This window comes from Pongo pygmaeus, chromosome 3 (assembly GCF_028885625.2).
Source record: "Pongo pygmaeus isolate AG05252 chromosome 3, NHGRI_mPonPyg2-v2.0_pri, whole genome shotgun sequence".
Classification (NCBI taxonomy): Eukaryota; Metazoa; Chordata; class Mammalia; order Primates; family Hominidae; genus Pongo; species Pongo pygmaeus.
In genome coordinates, this window is record NC_072376.2 from 115652198 (window position 1) to 115671170 (window position 18973).

The window sequence follows — 18973 nt, forward strand, 5'->3', positions numbered from 1 at the left end:
AATCAGCCTGAGCAACATAGTGAGACCTTGTCTCTACTAAATATAAAATATAAAAATTAGCTGGGTATGGTGGTGGGCATCTGTAATCCCAGCTACTCGGGAAGCTGAGGCAGGAGGATCCCTTGAGCCCAGAAGTTTGAGGATGCAGTGAGCTATGATTGCACCACTGCACTCCAGCCTGCATTACACAGCGATACCCTGCCAAAAAAAAAAAAGTGAAATGTTTCCATTTGAAAACTTGTGTTTTACAAAACTGTGCACTAAAATTTGAAAAGTTTATGGGAAAAAGAGAGTTGGGGCAGACCACTCAAAACTGGTGACCAAAGCACTAAGAAAAACCAAAACTATCCTAATAAGAGTCTTAGCACAGATGAATCTACACACTGACATTTGTGTCCCACACAGGCAGTCTGTTCTTTACAGACTTAAACCTGGCCTCACATTTCCTACTTCAAGATGGAAATTCTTGAGGGTATTTTCTTTAAACAGAGAGCAGTTCCATCAAAATCTGATCCACATTTTAGCCCTCTGCCTCAATATAATAAATTTCAACAAAAGGAAAAGCGTTGGCAGCTTCTTTACCTCAGATTATACTCTCAGCCGCTTCATCTACATGTGTTTTATTAGATAGCTTAATGTCATAGAATATTTGAGTCCTTGAAGCCCCTAAACCAGCTACTAATTGCAAGAAAAGTCAGCACTTCCACAGAGATTTCATCCTTTAAAAGGTCCTCACGCAGGGAAGGCTTTATCTTTAATTGTAAGAAAGCATATATTTGGTCTTTTCTTCCCCAGTTCACTTTGCCTTCACTTGCTATTGCTTGACGATACAAAATATTATGGGCCAGGAAAAATTATACACAAAACTGCAAATTCCATACACTCTAACAAAATTATATTTACCATTGCATATGAGCTAATTCATGATATAGAAACACTCTGTATCACCGCATGCTGTATTTCTCAGGAGAATCTGTTGTAGTAAATTCTTAGTTTTATCATCTGGAATTATCTTTATTCTCATTCTTAAAAGATAGTTTTTCTAGGTATACCTCAGTTTTCTGTTAAATTCTAGGTTGAGTGTTATTGTTTCTCTGTTCCTTGAAAATACTATTCCTTGGTTTTCTGGTTTTGAAGAGCCCGATTTCAGCTTTTTAAAGGAATTCGTTTTCCTTGTTTTCAACATCTTCTCTTTTTCTTTGGTTTTCCTTTCAGTATGATGTGTTCAGGTGTGACTTCCTTTTGTTTTGCTTAAGATTTATGTTTTTTTAAAAAAATCAGTTCTGGAAAATTCTTAGCCTTTAATTTCTTCAAAGATTTCCTCTTCCCCATTCTCTTTTTCCATGTTGCTAACCCTAGTTTTTGTATCTTTCATCTTTGTGTGTACTGCATTCTAGATAATCTCTTCACATTTATTTGCCAGTTCACCATTTTTTTCACTTAATCTGCTGCCTAATTTGTCCATTGAGTTTTTAATTTCAACTACTATCCTATATCTTTCATTTCTAGAAGTTCAAGTTGGTTCTTCTTCAAATCTATTCATTTTTAAAAGTTACTTGTTTTGTACTCATGTTTTCTAATTCTTAACTTCTTTATATATATAAATGTCTTATATTCTGTTTTCTGATAATGTACATTTCTGAAATCTGTTTTTTTGTTTCCTGTTGCATGTTGTGTTTCTTTTTCTTTTTTCTTTTTTTTTTTAGTTTTTTTGCAATAGTGAGCTCTCCCTTGGAACTTTGTCTAGTTTGTTTTTTGCAGTAGTGAGCTCTCCCTTGGAACTTTGTCTAAAACTAAACTTTTTAGTTTGTCTTTTGCAACAGTGAGCTCTCCCTTGGAACTTTGTCCAACTTTGTTGAAGCCTTAGGTTGAATGAGTTTTCCCAGATGGGAAATGAATTTACTTCTACCATGTACTTAAAAGCTTCCCATCCGAGACCATCTGAAAATGTTTTTTGAAAATAGATACATTTTCAAATTGAATTTTTTCTATGAAATTGGAGACAAATCAGGATGAAGTTAAACATTTTTATTGGAGACTCCACACCTGCCCCAGCCAGCAACTACAGTTGAGACAGGTTTAGTCACAAGCCCCATCTGCAGAACAGGTTTACCTCAAATTTGGCATCACACTGGGTTTCAACTTTATGTGGGTGAAGGAGAATGCTTTTTCCTGTTAGACTTCTCCCAACCTGGGCAGGCTCTAGCTTAGCCTCCTGTGCTCGCAGCACTCTCAAAATCAATCTCAAGTTCCCTGAGGTGGATCTAGAACTAGAAATACCATTTGACCCAGCCATCTCATTACTGGGTATATACCCAAAGGATTATAAAACATGCTGCTATACAGACACATGCACATGTATGTTTACTGCGGCACTATTCACAATAGCAAAGACTTGGAACCAACCCAAATGTCCAACAATGATAGACTGGATTAAGAAAATGTGGCACATATACACCATGCAATACTATGCAGCCATAAAAAATGATGAGTTCGTGTCCTTTGTAGGGACAGGGATAAAGCTGGAAACCATCATTCTCAGCAAACTATCGCAAGGACAAAAAACCAAACACCGCATATTCTCACTCATAGGTGGGAATTGAACAATGAGAACACATGGACACGGGAAGGGGAATATCACACACCGGGGCCTGTTGTGGGGTGGGGGGAGGAGGGAGGGATAGCATTAGGAGATATATCTAATGTTAAATGACGAGTTAATGGGTGCAGCACACCAAAATGGCACATGTATACATATGTGTATGTTGTGCACATGTACCCTAAAACTTAAAGTATAATAATAATAAAAAAAAAAAGTTCCCTGAGGTTTGGTAGAAACCTCCAGGGTGGGGCCACCTTGAGTGCTTATTGACCTCTGCTACTTACACTTTGGTTTTGGTGTCTGATGATTCCCTGTTTTCTTGACAGATCATTTCAAAAGACTTAAAATATTTTTTCAGATGATGTCCTTGGTTTGTGGCAAGATTGTTCATTGAGTCTTGTCTAACATACTGCTAGAGACTGAATTCAATGTCCCTTTTTCTAAACCCTCACAGAATTGTTCCAGATTTTCTAGGCTTATGATACTACTGCAGTGGAATACCTAAGGGACTTCCAGTATTTTCCAATTAGCTACAAGGGTTGAAATTTCTATGCGATATCAGAGGTAGAATGGGAAAGCAGGATTTGCCAGCTATTATACTAAATTATACTTTATCATAGCATAAACCCAAGCTAATATTAAATTCAGCAAGGTAGAATTAAGTGTTTTCTCTTTTCGGCTGGGTGCAGTGGCTCACGCCTGTAATCCCACCACTTTGGGAGGCTGAGGCAGGCGGATCACGAGTCCAGGAGTTCGCGACCAGCCTGGTGAAACCCCGTCTCTACTAAATACAAAAATTAGTTGGGCATGGTGGCACGTGCCTGTAATCCCAGCTATTCAGGAGGCTGAGGAAGGAGAATCGCTTGAACCCAGGAGGTGGAGCTTGCAGTGAGCCGAGATCGAGCCGTTGCACTCCAGCCTGGGCAACAGAACAAGACTCCATCTCAAAAAAAAAAAAAAAAAAAGGAGATTTTTCTACTTCAAGACTATTAAAAAAATCTCTAACTCTCTTTCCCTGTGCTTTACTTGAAATACAGTTGTAAATACATAGCAAATGGTATGTCTATAAGGTTTCTCTAAATCATGTTTAAATCAGTTAACAATTTACTTCTCATTTATGATTATGGAAAACCACAAATTTTCACATGTAAGATTTACTTTTTTTATTTTTATTTTTTGAGACAGTTTCACTCTTGTCACCCAGGCTGCAGTGCAATGGCACGATCATCTCAGCTCACTGCAACCTCTGCCTCCTGGGTTCAAGTGATTCTCCTGTCTCAGCCTCCTAAGTAGCTGCAATTACAGGCACCTGCCACCATGTATGGCTAATTTTTTGTATTTTTAGTGGAGATGAGGTTTCACTATGTTGGCCAGGCTGATCTTGAACTCCTGACCTCGTGATCCACCTGCCTTGGCCTCCCAAAGTGCTGGGATTACAGGCGTGAGCCACTGAGCCCAGCCTACTTTTTAAGAAGAATACTGATACATACTGCACAGGCACAGGAAAAAGTATAGGACAAAAGTCGTCTTGTAAACCTCTGGAACAGAAGAACAGAAAAATAAGTGATGAGATGTTTATCTACCATGAACCTCATTTTTCAGGCTGCTTTATGAACGATTATACATTTTAAAAAAATGTGTTCCAAAATTACATTATTCATTTTTACTCTTTCTTTATGTCAGTCCATATCTGTTTCATTGTAAAAATTTTAACTATAAGTAGGCCATATTTTGAATGATAAAAGTTTAAAAAAATAATAAAAACAACAGAAAAGGTATTCAATTATCTGTGATCTTATCAGCTAGTGTATATTTTTGGATTCTGGTTTTCTGTACATGTTCTAAGTTTGAGATTTTCTCCCATGTTTAGTTAAATAACCTGACTTGGTTTCATTAAAAACACATCTAGAGCCTAAAGTATTATATATTATGCTTGGCTTTCATTGTCCCAGATGATAATGGTAAACATGTCTTTCAGAGCCCACAAAGTATAACTATGGAATTGAGTTTCATTCTTCAGTAAACATATGTGGGCATCCATATATTTACTTCAATGATGCTATTATTCCTCAACACAATTTTTGAAATTGTCTTTAAATTTTCCTTAAAAGGCAAATTTAGTAAAACTCTGAAACTATTAGAAAAAAACATAAGAAAAAAGCTCCATGACACTGGTCTGAGCAATACCTTTTTGGATATGACTCCAAAAATATAGGCAACAAAAGCAAAAACAGACAAACCAGATTACACCAAACTAAAAAGCTTTTGCACAGTAAACAATCCACAGAGTGAAGAGACAACCTACAGAATGGGAGAGAGCAGTTGCAAACTGTGTACCTGGCAAGGAGTTAATGTCCAGAATATAAAAGGAACTCAAAAAACTCAATAGCAGGAAAACAGATAATCCAATTTAAAATGGGCAAAGGACCTGAATTTTTCAAAAGAAGACATATAAATGGCCAACAGGTATAGGAAAAAATGTTCAACATTTCACCTCATGCCTGTCAGGATGGCTATTATCAAAAAGACAAAAGATAACAAGGCATTGGCAAGGATGTAGAGAAAAGGTAACTCTGTGCACTATTGGTGGGAATGTAAATTAATACTACTATTATGCATAATAGTATGGAGAGTCCTCAAAAAAGTAAAAATAGTACTACCATATGATCCGGCAATCCCATTACTGGGTATGTATCCAAAGGAAATGAAATCAGTATGTTGAAGAGATTTCTGCACTCCCATGTTTATTGCAGTACTATTCACAATAGCCAAGATATGGAATCAACCCTAAGTGTCCAACAATGAATAAGTGGATGAAGAAAATATGTGTGTATACACAATGATATGCTTTTCAGCCATAAAAAAGAATGAAATCCTGTCATTTGCAACAACATGGATGAACCTGGAGGACATTATGCTAAGAAGTAAGCCAGGAACAGAAAGACAAATAGTGCATGTTCTCACTCATATGTAGAATCTAAAACAGTTGTTCATATGGAAATAGTAAATAGAATGGTGATTACCAGGGACTGGGGAGGGGAGGAGCTTGGGGTTATGGGGAGAGAGTGGTCAACAGGTACAAAGTGATAATTAGATAGGAAGAGTAGTTTGTTCTGTATCACAGCAACGTGACTATAGTCAGGAATAAGGTATTGTATACCTCAAAACAGAAGATTTTCTATGTTCTCACCATGAAGAAACAATAAGTGCCTCAGGTGTTAGATATGCTAATTAGCTAGATTTGATCATTACATAATATATACATGTATTGAAACATCATATTGTACCCCACAAATATGTACAAGTATGTGTCAAAAATAAAAATAAATAAATAATGCTGATGAATGGATGTTTATGTTTTTGAACAATTCTTTTTATATTTTGATGTTAAAATTATCTTTATCTTTTGAAAATATGATTTATAAAAGTGAAAAATTGTGGATAGATTCCAGGCATTTAAAAGTTGGCCGGTTAAAACTAGTTTTTCCAGGTGCAGTGGTATACATCTGTAACAAGCTACTTGGGAAGCTGAGGTGGGAGGATCCCTTGAGCCTAGGAGTTCAAGACCAGCCTGGGCAACATAACAAGATCCTGTCTCCAGGAAAAAAAAAGTTGGGTGGGGGAGGTGAAAATGGCAGGAAGACCATGACCAATGCCTTGACATGTAATTTTCTCTAGACTTTAAATCTGAAGATCCATGAAAAAAAAATATACACACACACACACATACACACACACACACACACATACAACTCAAGTATATTGGGTGATATATATTGGGTTGTTGGTCATAGGATACAAAATTTCAGTTAGACAGGAGGAATAAGTTTAAGAGGTCTATTGCACAACATTAAGACTATAGTTAATAAATATATTGTATTCTTGAAAAATGCTAAGAGTGAATGTATTGTGTTCTCACCACAAAAAATGATAGCTATGTGAGGTAATACATATATTAATTAGCTAAAATTAGTCATTCCAGTATGTATACATACTTCAAAACATCATGTTGCACATGGTAAATACATACAATTTTATCTATCAATGTAAAAAATAAAATAAATTTTAATTCTCAATAAAAGAATATTGTCTTCTTAAAGAAACCTAATTTGCCTTTATAGATAATTTTCAAATCTCTTCTTTTTTCTACTTTATCACATATTCCCCCAGCATACACAGCACAGACACATATATGCACACAATTCATTTCTGAAGAAAAATAGGGCATAAATTAATCTGAACTTCCATATATTTATCAAACTGATAGCAGAATAACCTTTGGCTTCCTTCAAAGACCAAATCCATTCCTGAAAGATAAATATATTACAAGCCTAAAAATTTTCAAAATAGTGCTGAGATAAACTCCCAAAGAAAAATCCCCCAAATGTCTTATGTAACAGCAACTCTACTAAAATAAGCTGAATTGCAAATCAATATTTTTACTTATAAAGTAACAGGATTCATCTAGAAGTATAAATGGGGCTGCATTTGCTAAAATATTACTTGCATTACTTAACAGTAATAACAACAAACGTTTATGTAGTGTTTTAGACAGTCCTAAAGTAATCCTGTGAAATTACTCAGATATAGTAAAGGAAAAGGTCCTTGATCTGTGTTCCTTCCCCCTTCCCACAATGGTGGTGACTACAGTGATCCTGAAAGCCAAGGTGAAGACAGTGGAGCCCTGTTAGTCCAGGTCCTTCCCTTGAATGTGTGGAGCAGAGCCACCCATGTGTGTGAATTGTTCACCAACTAGTTTTTATGTGTGGGAGAAGTGAACTTCTTTTTGTCCTTTCAACCATGTTATTTAGTAATCTGCCATTATAACAACTTCATCTTTTGCTGTCTCTTTCTGAATTCATCCTTACCATTTGTTACGACCCTGTCCAGTAAACCATGTGGAGGACAAGCCAGCATTTGTCTCAGTCTTTGTACGTGATTTGCTTCAGTTGGTGTTTCTTGTAGCTTTTTTTCACTGCTTTTCAAAAGAATACTTCCTTCTGTCGGTTCATTTGCATCTATACCTTTGAGCTTCATAACTGTCTCCTCCTGTGTTTAAAGTAATTTTAAAAATCCTTAAAACTGTATATATTTTACACAATTTTATAGGTACTGCATCATCACCTTACAAATCAAATTTCTATGACTAGAATCAAGGATAACACTTTGTAGGAAAAACACACAGCTTTATTACTAGCTAATCAGCTTGAAACAAGAATTATGCTAGGAGTATTTAGCACAGTCACTATTTTTAGTACAGGTTGAGTATCACTAATCTGGAAATCTAAAATCTGAAATGCTCCAAAATCTGAAACTTTTTGAGCACTGACATGACACACAAGTGAAAAATTCCACACCTAAAGTCACATGACAGGTAACAGTCAAATGCAACTTTGTTTCATGTACAAATTATTTAAAATATTGTATAAAATTACCTTCGGATTACCTGTATAAATATGAAACATAAATAAATTTCCTGTTTAGACTTGGGTTCCATCTGCAAGATATCTCATTAGGTGCATGCAAATATTAAAAAAAAAAAAATCCAAGACACTTATGATCCCAAGCATTTCAGATAAGGGATATTCAACCTGTATTATAAATGCTTGGGTCACATAACATTTTATTATGTTTTGTAATACTGGGTTTTAAAATAAGCATATTTAAGATAAAATTCAGGGCAATAATTGGCACATATACCAAAGTGGTTTAGAAAAAGATGACTATCTGTAATGAAAACCACTTCACCTTCATTAATCTACTTGAATTTAAACAATAAAAAGAAAGGAAGAAACCAAAACCATTCTAGAGATTAGGTCAGAGACACAAAGCGTTTCATAGGCTCTCCATTTTTCTAGTCACAGGTAGGGTCAGCTGGCAATGATGTTAGCTGGGAAAACTGGTAGCCACACCTGCCTTGGATTGTGTGAGTTTGGGGATAGGAGAATTGGTAAATGAGTGGTAGAATATGAAGAAAACACAATTCTATCACAGCTTAGATTTACCTGTGTTTCTTGATGCATGGAGGGCGTGTAATTCATTCCTGTGGATGGTTCTGAATCTTCATATGTAATTCTTTTATCTTCATCCCCCATTATTTACAATTAAGAAGATGACACAGGGAAGAGGAACGAGATCTGTTTTGAAAGAGTATAGATATAGAGCAGTAATTTGAAAGTCTCGTGATTTCAAAGACTTTGGATTGTACTTATTTTTTTCCCTAAGAATTCCGAATGGCTAAACTATTTGAAATTAGACTATTCTTAATTTTCAATGGCTGTTTTTTTTTTTTGCTTGATTCTAGTATATTATCATCATTCTTATCTACCTTTTTATTTTTCTTGAAAAAGCCTTTGTTGACCAATCGCATTTTTATGATTTCTTTCCCACATTATTTTTTGAGTTAAAAACAATACAAGCAATATCAGTGTTAAACTGTCCTCTCTCATGGGCCAACTGGATGAAGCAGGAAGTCTCCAGGTAACTTTCCAATTGTTGATATGAGGAATGAGTCACTAAAGGGAAATCTCTGGATTCCATCCTTTTCAGAGAATCTAGAGTCACTAACTCCTGCCTGGTTCTTATTTCTAAATTAAAGTTTAAAAATACACCACAATTGACTGAGTAGCCACAATGTCCCAGACACTATGATAAGTGCTATGGTAGTCACTTTTTAGTCATTGTGGGCAATTCAAAGATTATCAAAACATATTGTTTGTTTTCCATTGACTTATCATATACCAGGAAAAATAAATTTATACCAAATAACTAAGAAAACCTGTAAGACTACTGACTGGCTCAATAAACACTCACTTCAACCCATTCTCCCTTGGCGTTCCATGCTATACAGGCTACAAGGCAAATACAGTACTCCAGTTCCTAGCCACTTTTGCAGGTAGAGGTGGCCATGTGTCACACAGTTCTATATATGAGATTTAGGTGGGAGTTTTGGGGGAGGCCTTTAGAGGATAATACTTTGTACTTTTTGTCCTCTAACATTTCCCTTTCTCCTTCCTAGAATGTAGATACAGTGCCTGGAAGAGCAGCAGACATCTTTCAAGCATGAAAATAAAAGCCCTCTACTTAGGATAGTAGATAAGTAAGACAGGAGAAGCTGGTTCCTTGACGACATCTTCCAGTTGCTCCATCAGCCTTGGACTGCCAAGCATTGGGGTAATTGTTTAAACCACTATTAGTCAAGTTTTTTCTTCTTTTTTAACTAGTAAGGAAACTTACTCCTAATGCAACAAGTACAGTATCTTGATAGAGGTACACACTACAAACTTGTGGTAGAATCAAAGAGAAAATTATGTAAGAGAAGGGAAAATCTAATTCAACACATATCAAAGTGACTGATATGTTCCAGGCACTATGCTAGACATAAAGACAAGGATGAATTAGACAGGACCCCTCCCTCAAGGAATCATTTTCTCTGTTCAACGAAGTGCCAAGAAATTTGCATTTAAAATTTCAAAGAACATCATGATCTTTTTACCACCACCACCCCCATTTTTCCTACTTACAAAACACATGGTAACCAGAGTGCCATCTCAAAAAGACCTTTAGTTTGTTTTTTATTATATATAATTTGTAATAAATGTTTATATAATGATATATACGTATGTGTATATATGTTTGTATATATAATTTTTTTAATTAAAAAACTTATTTCAAAATTTAGACTGATAATAAAAAAGTCACTTGACCAGAAAATGTTAGACTCAGAGAACACTTGTCTTAAAGGCATGGAGACATGAAAGCCAGTGGTGTGTGAGGGGAAACTGCTGGAGCTCGTGGCAGGAGGCTGAGAATAATGCGAGATCAGGTTAAAGAGTTAGGATATCATATCTCAAACCATGGCACTTGGCCTTTACCTTCTGAAGTGAATGACCCCAAATATGGTAACTGACAAGATGGGCTGGGTTCGGATTTGGATAAGCCTGAGTTTGAAGTCCATCTATACCAAATTGCTTAACCTCTTTGTGATTAATTTCTTATTTATGAAATGGAGACAAGAATAGTTCTAACTATGCACAGTTGCATTCAATAGTGTTGGTTATTGCTAACCATGCATATTCCTTCTTCCTGATTATCATAAGAAGAATCTTTTAAGAATCATTTTGCTTTCCCTATTAAGCAAGAAAAAGTCACCTCAACTTTGAAGAATTTACTACTTAATCCCATTGGTTTTATTTGGTCATGACTTTTCATCTGTTTTTGAGGCCCACTTCTTGATCAGGTGGATGTAACATTCATTTCTTCACCCTTCTCATTAGGAGAATTACATAGAAATTCTTTGGCAGTACCACTAGAATTACCTCTTTCATCAAATTCTCAAAATCAGCCCATTCTGCCACTTACAAAAACTATTTTTAAATAGTCATGAATTAGAAATTATTATTTTTAGTAGACAAAAACTATTGGTTAAAATGAAGCCTTTGTGAACAAATTTTATCAATGTTATTATGGGGTCCTTTTAAATATAAACAATCACAACTTGGCATGTTATGCCATCTGTGGGAATTTATATAATTTTACATTCCAGAAAAGTTCCCTATTCTCCAATACTCTCAACCATAAATGCCAAAGTACTTATACATGATCAGAAAGGTACTGCAGAAATAAAGGGTAAAATGAAATACAAGTCTTTTAATAAGCCCAGTAAGAGATCTTACAACTAGTCAGCTGTATTTGTTTGCTCTCTGCTGTGTTTCCATTTCTAAAAGACCATTTAAAACGCGTGTCTCACTTCAGGAACCCACTTAAATTTAGGAAAATTTCAAAAATGTTAGCTTTACTTAAAGTGACCATGCTCATGGTATTTATTATTCATAGTCATTGGGTCTTGAAATTACAAAAATACCTTTGAAGAGCCATTAAAAATGTCATGAAATGCTTATTAGAAAGTTTATTCTCCTTACTCATAGAGAGGTTCTTAAGGACTCATGCAGAGCCCATTAACCCTTATTTTGTTTTGTTTGTTTGATCTTTGAGATGAAGTCTCCCTCTGTTGCCCAGGCTACAGTGCAGTGGCATGATCCCGGCTCACTGCAACCTCTGCCTCCTGGGTTCAAGAAACTCTCCTGCCTCAGCCTTCTGAGTAGCTGGGATTACAGGTGCCCACCACCTCGCCTGGCTAATTTTTTGTATTTTTAGTAGAGATGGGTTTTTGCCATGTCAGCGAGGCTGGTCTCCGACTCCTGACCTCAGTGATCCACCTGCCTAGGCCTCCCAAAGTGCTGGGATTACAGGCGTGAGCCACCATGCCCGGCCCTTATTTCGAAAACAATTCTAATGACTTTGCTCCTTTGTTTTTCAAAACCTCAGAAGATTAGGTGTTAAATATTAAAATTCAGGAAGAGATTGCTGTGATAGAGGCAAATCGAGAGCAGCATTAGTGATAGTGACTGATGACAGTGAAAGAGATGAAAAAGACAGCAATCTAAGAGTCATTTATAGTGGGGGCGACAGAGCAAGACTGTATAAAAAAAAAAGAAAAAAAAGTTTTCTTAACCTTTTTTCCCCACTTGAAAGAACTGTCCTTAAGAGATCAAGAATATAAGCAGTTTGATATATGTACCTGTTAAGAAGGAAACAGAAAAAAAAATCCTTTAACAGCAGCTGCCTTTGGGAAAGGAAATGGAAGAGGAGTGGCTGGACTTTCTTTTTTATTTTCTACATTATTAAGATTTAATAGGATTTTCTTATGTAATTTGATATATATATATCAAATTACATAAGAAAAAAATATATATATCAAATTACATAAGAAAAAAATATATATATATATATATTTTTTTAGATGGATTCTCGCTCTGTCACCCAGGCTGGAGTGCAGTGGCATGATCTTGGCTCACTGCAACCTCCGCCTCCTGGGTTCAAGTGATTCTCCTGCCTTGGCCTCCTGAGTAGCTAGGACTAGAGGCATGCACCACCATGCCTGGCTAATTTTTGTATTTTTATTTTTTTATTTTTTTAGACGGAGTCTCACTCTGTCACCAGGCTGAAGTGCAATGGCACGATCTTGGCTCACTGCCACCTCCACCTCCCGGGTTCAAGTGATTCTCCTGCCTCAGCCTCCCGAGGGCCTACAGGTACGTGCCACCATCCCTGGCTAATTTTTGTATTTTTAGTAGAGACGGGGTTTCACCATGTTGGCCAGGATGGTCTCGATCTCTTGACCTCATGATCCACCCGCCTCGGCCTCCCAAAGTGCTGGGATTACAGGTGTGAGCCACCGTGCCTGGCTAATTTTTGTATTTTTAATAGGGATGGGTTTCACTATGTTGGCCAGAATGGTCTCAAACTCCTGACCTCAAGTGATCCACTGGCCTTGGCCTCCTAAAGTGCTGGGATTAGAGATGTGAGCCACCCTGCCTGGCCCTAATTTTAAATACATTTAAAAAAAATCTACTCAATTCCTAAAGCTTTAGAGAAAAGAAAATGGTACCACATTTCTTGGTAATATTTCTCATAGATATAGTCTGGTGATTTGATTTGAGGTAACTTAATTCCACCTGCCACAATTTAAAATCATTGTTTGTAGTTGTGATTTTTCAAAGAAGATGTGTAACTACCCAGAATCACCAATAGCAGTGGTTTTCAATTTTCAAGTTTGGTTTTCATGGTTTTTTTTTTTTTTTTTTTTTTTTTTTTTGAGGCGGAGTTTTGCTCTTTTGCCCAGGCTGGAGTGCAGTGGCGAGATCTCAGCTCACTGCAACCTCCGCCTTCCAGTTTCAAGCTATTCTCCTGCCTCAGCCTCCCGAGTAGCTGGGATTACAGGTGCCGGCCACCATGTCCAGCTAATTTTTCTATTTTTAGTAGAGATGGGGTTTTACCATGTTGGCCAGGCTGGTCTCAAACTCCTGACCTCATGATCTGCCCGCCTTGGCCTCCCAAAGTGCTGGGATTACAGGCGTGAGCCACCACACCCGGCCCTGGTCTTCATATCTTTATGTCAAATATCTTTCATCAAATGAAATCTAATCCTTAAATCCTACAAATGGAACGAATAAGGTGGTGCTGCAGGAGCCCTGTCTACTCACCCCTGTTCCTTCTGGCAAGTGGAGCATACTTTGGACACCATTTCTGTAAATATGTTTTCACATAGAGAGATATTTGTTAAATGTTCTCTTTTTCAAATTATCTTACTAATCTAAATGTTTACAAGTACTTTCTGTAATATTCCAGAAGAAATAAAGGAACTATCAACTTGCAAATGTCCGTAGGCTCTCAGTCAAGTAAAATAGACTTACTGCTATCATTTCAGTTACTGCTAAAAGATATGGATAAAGACTTTTTATTCTTGCTATTTGCTGCCTGTGATTTGGATAGGCTGACATTTAAAGGAGTAATCTTACGGAGAATTTACATATATTGCTTGCTATGGCTTGAATGTTTGTGTCCCTCCAAAATTCAGATTTTGGAATGTAACTGCCAAGGTGATGGTATTAAGAGGGAGGTACTTTGGGGAAGTGATTAAGTCACCAGCACTCAACCCTCATAAATGGGACTAGCACTCTTATAAAAGAGGTCAAAGGGAGCAGCCTAGTCCCTTTGGCTCTTTCCCTTCCACCATCTGAGAACACAGCAGTAGTCTCTTCCTCCATGTGAAGAAGACATGGCAAGAAGGCACCATCTTGCAAGCAGAGATCAAGTGTGTAACAGACATCAAATCTAATTAGCACCTTGACCTAGGACTTCCCAGCCTCCAGAACTGTGAGAAATAAATTTGATTATTTATAAATTATTTAGTTTGTGGTATTTTGTTATAGTAACAAAAATGGACTAAGACATTGCTAGAGTATGCTGGGTTGTATTCATGCCTTTGAAAGAGCATCACTATGATTGTTCAATACTCTATAATGATAATAATAACAACAATCTCCTACCTTTGTGTTCATCCATTCATGTGTTGAACATATAGTTTCTCAGTCTCATATAGTATTTCTACATAGAACATACAGAAACATTCCAGTTTCTGTATTTGCTTATCAACACTGATCTAATGCTCATTTCCCAAAAGAAGCCCTACCCAGCACCGAGGAATTCAGATCAGGCTCAGAGTAGGGCTTAACACTTTCTTAGACAATTGATTACTAAAATGACTAATAGTGTTTCCCTGAATGAGAACTACCTCATCTGAAAGACTTAGGTGTGTCAAATACATGCGGTCAAGTTACCAAAGGAAAACAACCGCTATTTTATTTGGTTAAGGATTTAGTAATTTCATTGACTCATGAAGGAAAACACTACATAATGAGATAAGAATAAAAGGAAATTACCCCTACATAAGGGACTCAATACTTGCTTTCATCGTTTCTATTCTCTCTCTTCACAAAAGTGAAATATATTTACTAAAAGTTTAAAATATTATTTCTAGGCCCACTAAAATCAGAATCTACAGAGACTGAATCTACCCCAAGTGGGACAGACATGACTTATGGCCTGTCTAAATGCCAAGTGTTCAGGTATGCCAGTGGGACCCTTCTCCAGCCCTAGGGATAAGTCATTATTGGTGTAAATCAATCTCTGTAACACCATTCCTCTTTGCCACTTATTGGCTAAGGAGTGAGCATGATTCATTTCTTTCCATTGGAATTTGTAGGCAAGACTACTGGGGCATATCACATAAGATTTTCCTTCTTAATAAAGACAGAGAGAGAGGAGGAAAATCCTCTCCTCTTTTTGTCTTTAAATGACCAGGTAAAGAGGCAAGGGAAGTTGGGATTGTGGATGGGTTTCTTGGGACAATTCTAGCAGCCATCATTCACCCATGAAGAAAAGTCAAGATTAGCTGAACACAGAAAGCAACATAGAGCCCTGATATTATTGAGCTACTGAACAAACCCTGGACCCACCCACCTTCAAACATCTTCATGTATGAGCAAAGTACATCTGTATTTTTGAAGGGAGTTTTGGCTGAATATCCTGTTACTTGCAGCCAAAAGCATCCCAACCAACATAACAGGTGATTTTGTTGCAGAACCATCCCTGAGAAGCCCTGATGAAGAGCAGTGATGAGGAACCTCTGTCTTATAAACTTTAGTTTCTATCTTTCTAGCTTCTTGATATAGTGCAAAGTCATCATAGGCAATGAATGATCAGAACACCGCCTTTGTATTGAAATTGCTCAAAAATGTCCAGAAAATAACATTTTAGAAAGTCAAAAATTAGTGCCAAGGTTTTCACTGCCATTCTTTTAGTCAACAGAAATTATTTGGATTGTAAGATTATGTATTTCCCCTCCTCTACCCTGAAGTTAAATTGTAATATTTGAATACTGAATGAAGAAAAGTTGGACTTATAAACATTTGGTTGTTTTCCAAATTTCCACTCATGAAACAAAACAACAACAATAAAATATCACTACTACTGCTGCCTGGAGTTTCATTTCTGCTTTTTCTACTTGAAGAAATTCAAAATCTAACTCAAATGTCACCTTTTCAGTATTTCCTAACTCCGACATTGACGAACTGTCTTGCTCGTTTTCCTCTCTGATGATTCATTCATTCATTCAACAAACAAGAGCTATTAAGTTCTTGTTACGTCCCAGTCCTTGAGCTGAGGATTCAGAAGTGAACGGTCTTAAATAGTTCCTATATTCAGATCTTGTAATCTAGTTAGAGGATGATAAATGATTCCTAAGCAATCACAATGAAATATGGTTAAGTTTCAACTTTAGACACATAACAATTCCATCCCTTAACAAGTTTCATTTCCTTTTTTTTTTTTTTTCTTTTTTGAGATGGAGTCTTGCTCTGTCACCTAGGCTGGAGTGCAGTGGCACAATCTTGGCTCACTGCAACCTGTGCCTCCTGGGTTCAAGCGATTCTTCTGCCTCAGCCTCCGGAATAGCTGGAATTACGGGTGTGCACCACCATGCCCAGCTAATTTTTATATTTTTAGTAGAGATGGGGTTTCACCATGTTGGCTAGGCTGGTCTCGAACTCCTGACCTCAGGTGATATGCCCACCTCGGCCTCCCAAAGCCTTAACAAGTTTCTATGGTGTGCTAGGCACAAGAGTAACAAAGATGACTAAGATGCAGTCTGCCCTTTAAGGGAGGGTCAGAGACTGATATGTGTTTACCAAAATCGTTTACTCTTCTGCCTGGGTCCATAGTACATTTCCAGTCTCCCTTGCAGGTCAGTGTGGCATGTGACTGAAGTCTGGTCAATGGCATGTGGACATAAATAGTATGTGATTTCCAGTCCTCACCCATAAGAAACAATCCTCATGCAATCCTCTAGTAGCTTTTCTTTTTCTGTCCGTTGCCTGGAAACTAAGGACTCCAAGGTCTTAGGGGATGGCAAAGCCATAACGTAAAAGGAGTTTGGGTTCCTGAATAATTGAGTAGAAGGCCAACAGCTGAACACGTGAATGGACTTGACATGAACGAGAAATAAGCCTGAATTATGTTTAGTTACTGAGATGTTTTACTTTATCTCTTACAGCAGCTACTGCTGTCTTAAGGTTATATTCTTCAGTCAATAGCATATGATGATTCTTAGCACCTCAAGGATGTTAACCCAGTCCACAAAGGCAACACCCTCTGGTTAATCTGAGAACTAAAATAAAAGCAAGCAAGAAAACCCACGCCAACACCTTACAACAGTAAACAGACACGCGCCCGTCACTGGGTGTACAAACAGAAAAGGCTGGGCCCTCGCTCGCGTCTCCGGTCCAGCAGGCCTACAGGATACCCGCCGCTGGCGCTGGGTTTATTTTTACCCTTAGTGTCTCTGGGGCCTCTCACCTGGCAGTCTCCGGCGAAGTCGACCAGGCTCCGTCTGAACGATTAAGAAAGGGACTGTGGAGGAGGCGGCGGAACCTGGTCTAGCCACCGCGCTCTGGGATTGCCGATTCGCGCATCGTCCCAGGCTGAGCCGGGAGGCTGCCTTGACTGCAGATAAACGGTCTCAGGGCGCAGCACCGCGTGGAGTCGGCCCCGCCTTTCGCACGTACCAGCGGGGCGACTCCGCGCATGGAGGTCCGACCCGTCGGCGCCGGTACAGGCTCCGGAGTAAGCATAGGTTGGTCCGGCGCCCGCAGCGGCAGCGCCGTGTGCCCTCCGCCTGGTTTCAGGTCCGGCGGCGCGGGTGGAGAGCCGCGTGCGATGCCGGGTGCGCGTGGCTTCACCCGGAAAGGTGGTGCCAGGCGCGGCACCGCGCGGCCTTTCAGCTGCTTATCCTCCCTGGGTGGGTCCGCAGGCTTCTGGGGCCAGGACCGGCGAGCTCCCGGGAAAGCTTCTCGGAAAGCTTACCCAGAGAGCGCGGACCCAGGCGCCGAGTCTTCCCGGAGATGACGAGACACCGCGGGAGGAGCACAGCGCAGGCTCCTCGGGACTCCGCGGCGCAGGCCGGGCAGCCCATTGGTTGTTTTATCGTTCCCGAAACCAACCTCTAAGTTGTCTATCAGTCCTCCACCTTTTAGCTGTACCTCTTAGAAGTGTCTTCTCAGCTGCGGTGGGAAGATAGGATTCTTTCTTAAGGTGACCAATTAAATGGCGGGATAAAAGACTTGTTCTGCCCCCCTTTATCGCTTAACACCTGCCCTTCTTGTTGTATTTTAGATTTTTAACCCTTCTATCAGCAGTGTGATTCTATTTCATTTAATTCTCATTTCATGTTTGTGTCTTCCTTTTCTCTGTATTTCCTCTTGTGTGTGTGAAGACGCGCGCACCCCTTACCTGTTTTTCACTCCTGTAAGCAAGTGCCAATCTTAATCAGCGCTTTTCAAGCAAGGGAGATTATCTTCAAATTTCTCCACAAGTCAGAAACCATTCATTCTTGTCTCTCAGGTCCTCTTTTGTGATGAACTTATTGGATAGGTTCCATCCAATACCCTTCTTCAGATCATCTGAAATGATTATTTTCCTAAACGGAACTCTTCCTCTCCTAAAGCTTGTAAAAATTTCTAGTGACATTCAGCTTCTTCTTACCACAGGAATGACATATATTTTTCCTTTTAGTCATATGTACTTCATTAATATATCACCTGATTTGATTAACATGACTTTGGAGAACATTGAATTTTTTGGCTAGATTTTACTTCGTTTTTAATGCTGATAGTGTTTATAAAAATGTTTTATAGTTTATGGTCAGCTCTGAGAAAGACTGAGATCATTTGTTAATGTTGGAGCCCATTTTGTAGAATTCGTTGTGCATTTATTTAAAATGTATTTGTTCATAGCTATACATATATTATACATGTATACCTGCTCACAGCATAAAGTATTTCATGACATACTTGTAAGAGTCAGTGTTCTATGATTCACTAGAGAAGTTACAGCATTTTGATTATGATACACGAAAAGAAACCCAAGTCATTTAGCTTAACTCCTTAATTTCATAAACCAGAAAACTAAAAT

At 38.2% G+C, this 18973-nt stretch overlaps 1 protein-coding gene across 5 annotated transcripts in view; it reads right to left on the reverse strand.

The window, feature by feature from the left end:
• SLC9B2 (solute carrier family 9 member B2) overlaps nt 1–18845 on the reverse strand; it is a 57393-nt gene extending 38548 nt beyond the window's left edge. For 3 of the 5 annotated variants that reach the window (XM_054485543.2, XM_063663938.1, XM_054485545.2), the window contains exons 1-3: nt 17360–18845; nt 8608–8739; nt 7471–7651 (exon numbers count right to left, since the gene is read on the reverse strand). In XM_054485543.2, coding sequence (XP_054341518.1) covers nt 7471–7651; nt 8608–8697 — 271 coding nt within the window. In that variant the 5' untranslated portion in view covers nt 8698–8739; nt 17360–18845. The remainder of the gene's footprint in view (nt 1–7470; nt 7652–8607; nt 8740–17359) is intronic. The other 2 variants (XM_054485544.2, XM_063663939.1) reach the window with 1 other exon arrangement.
• Between the last annotated feature and the right edge of the window lie 128 nt (nt 18846–18973).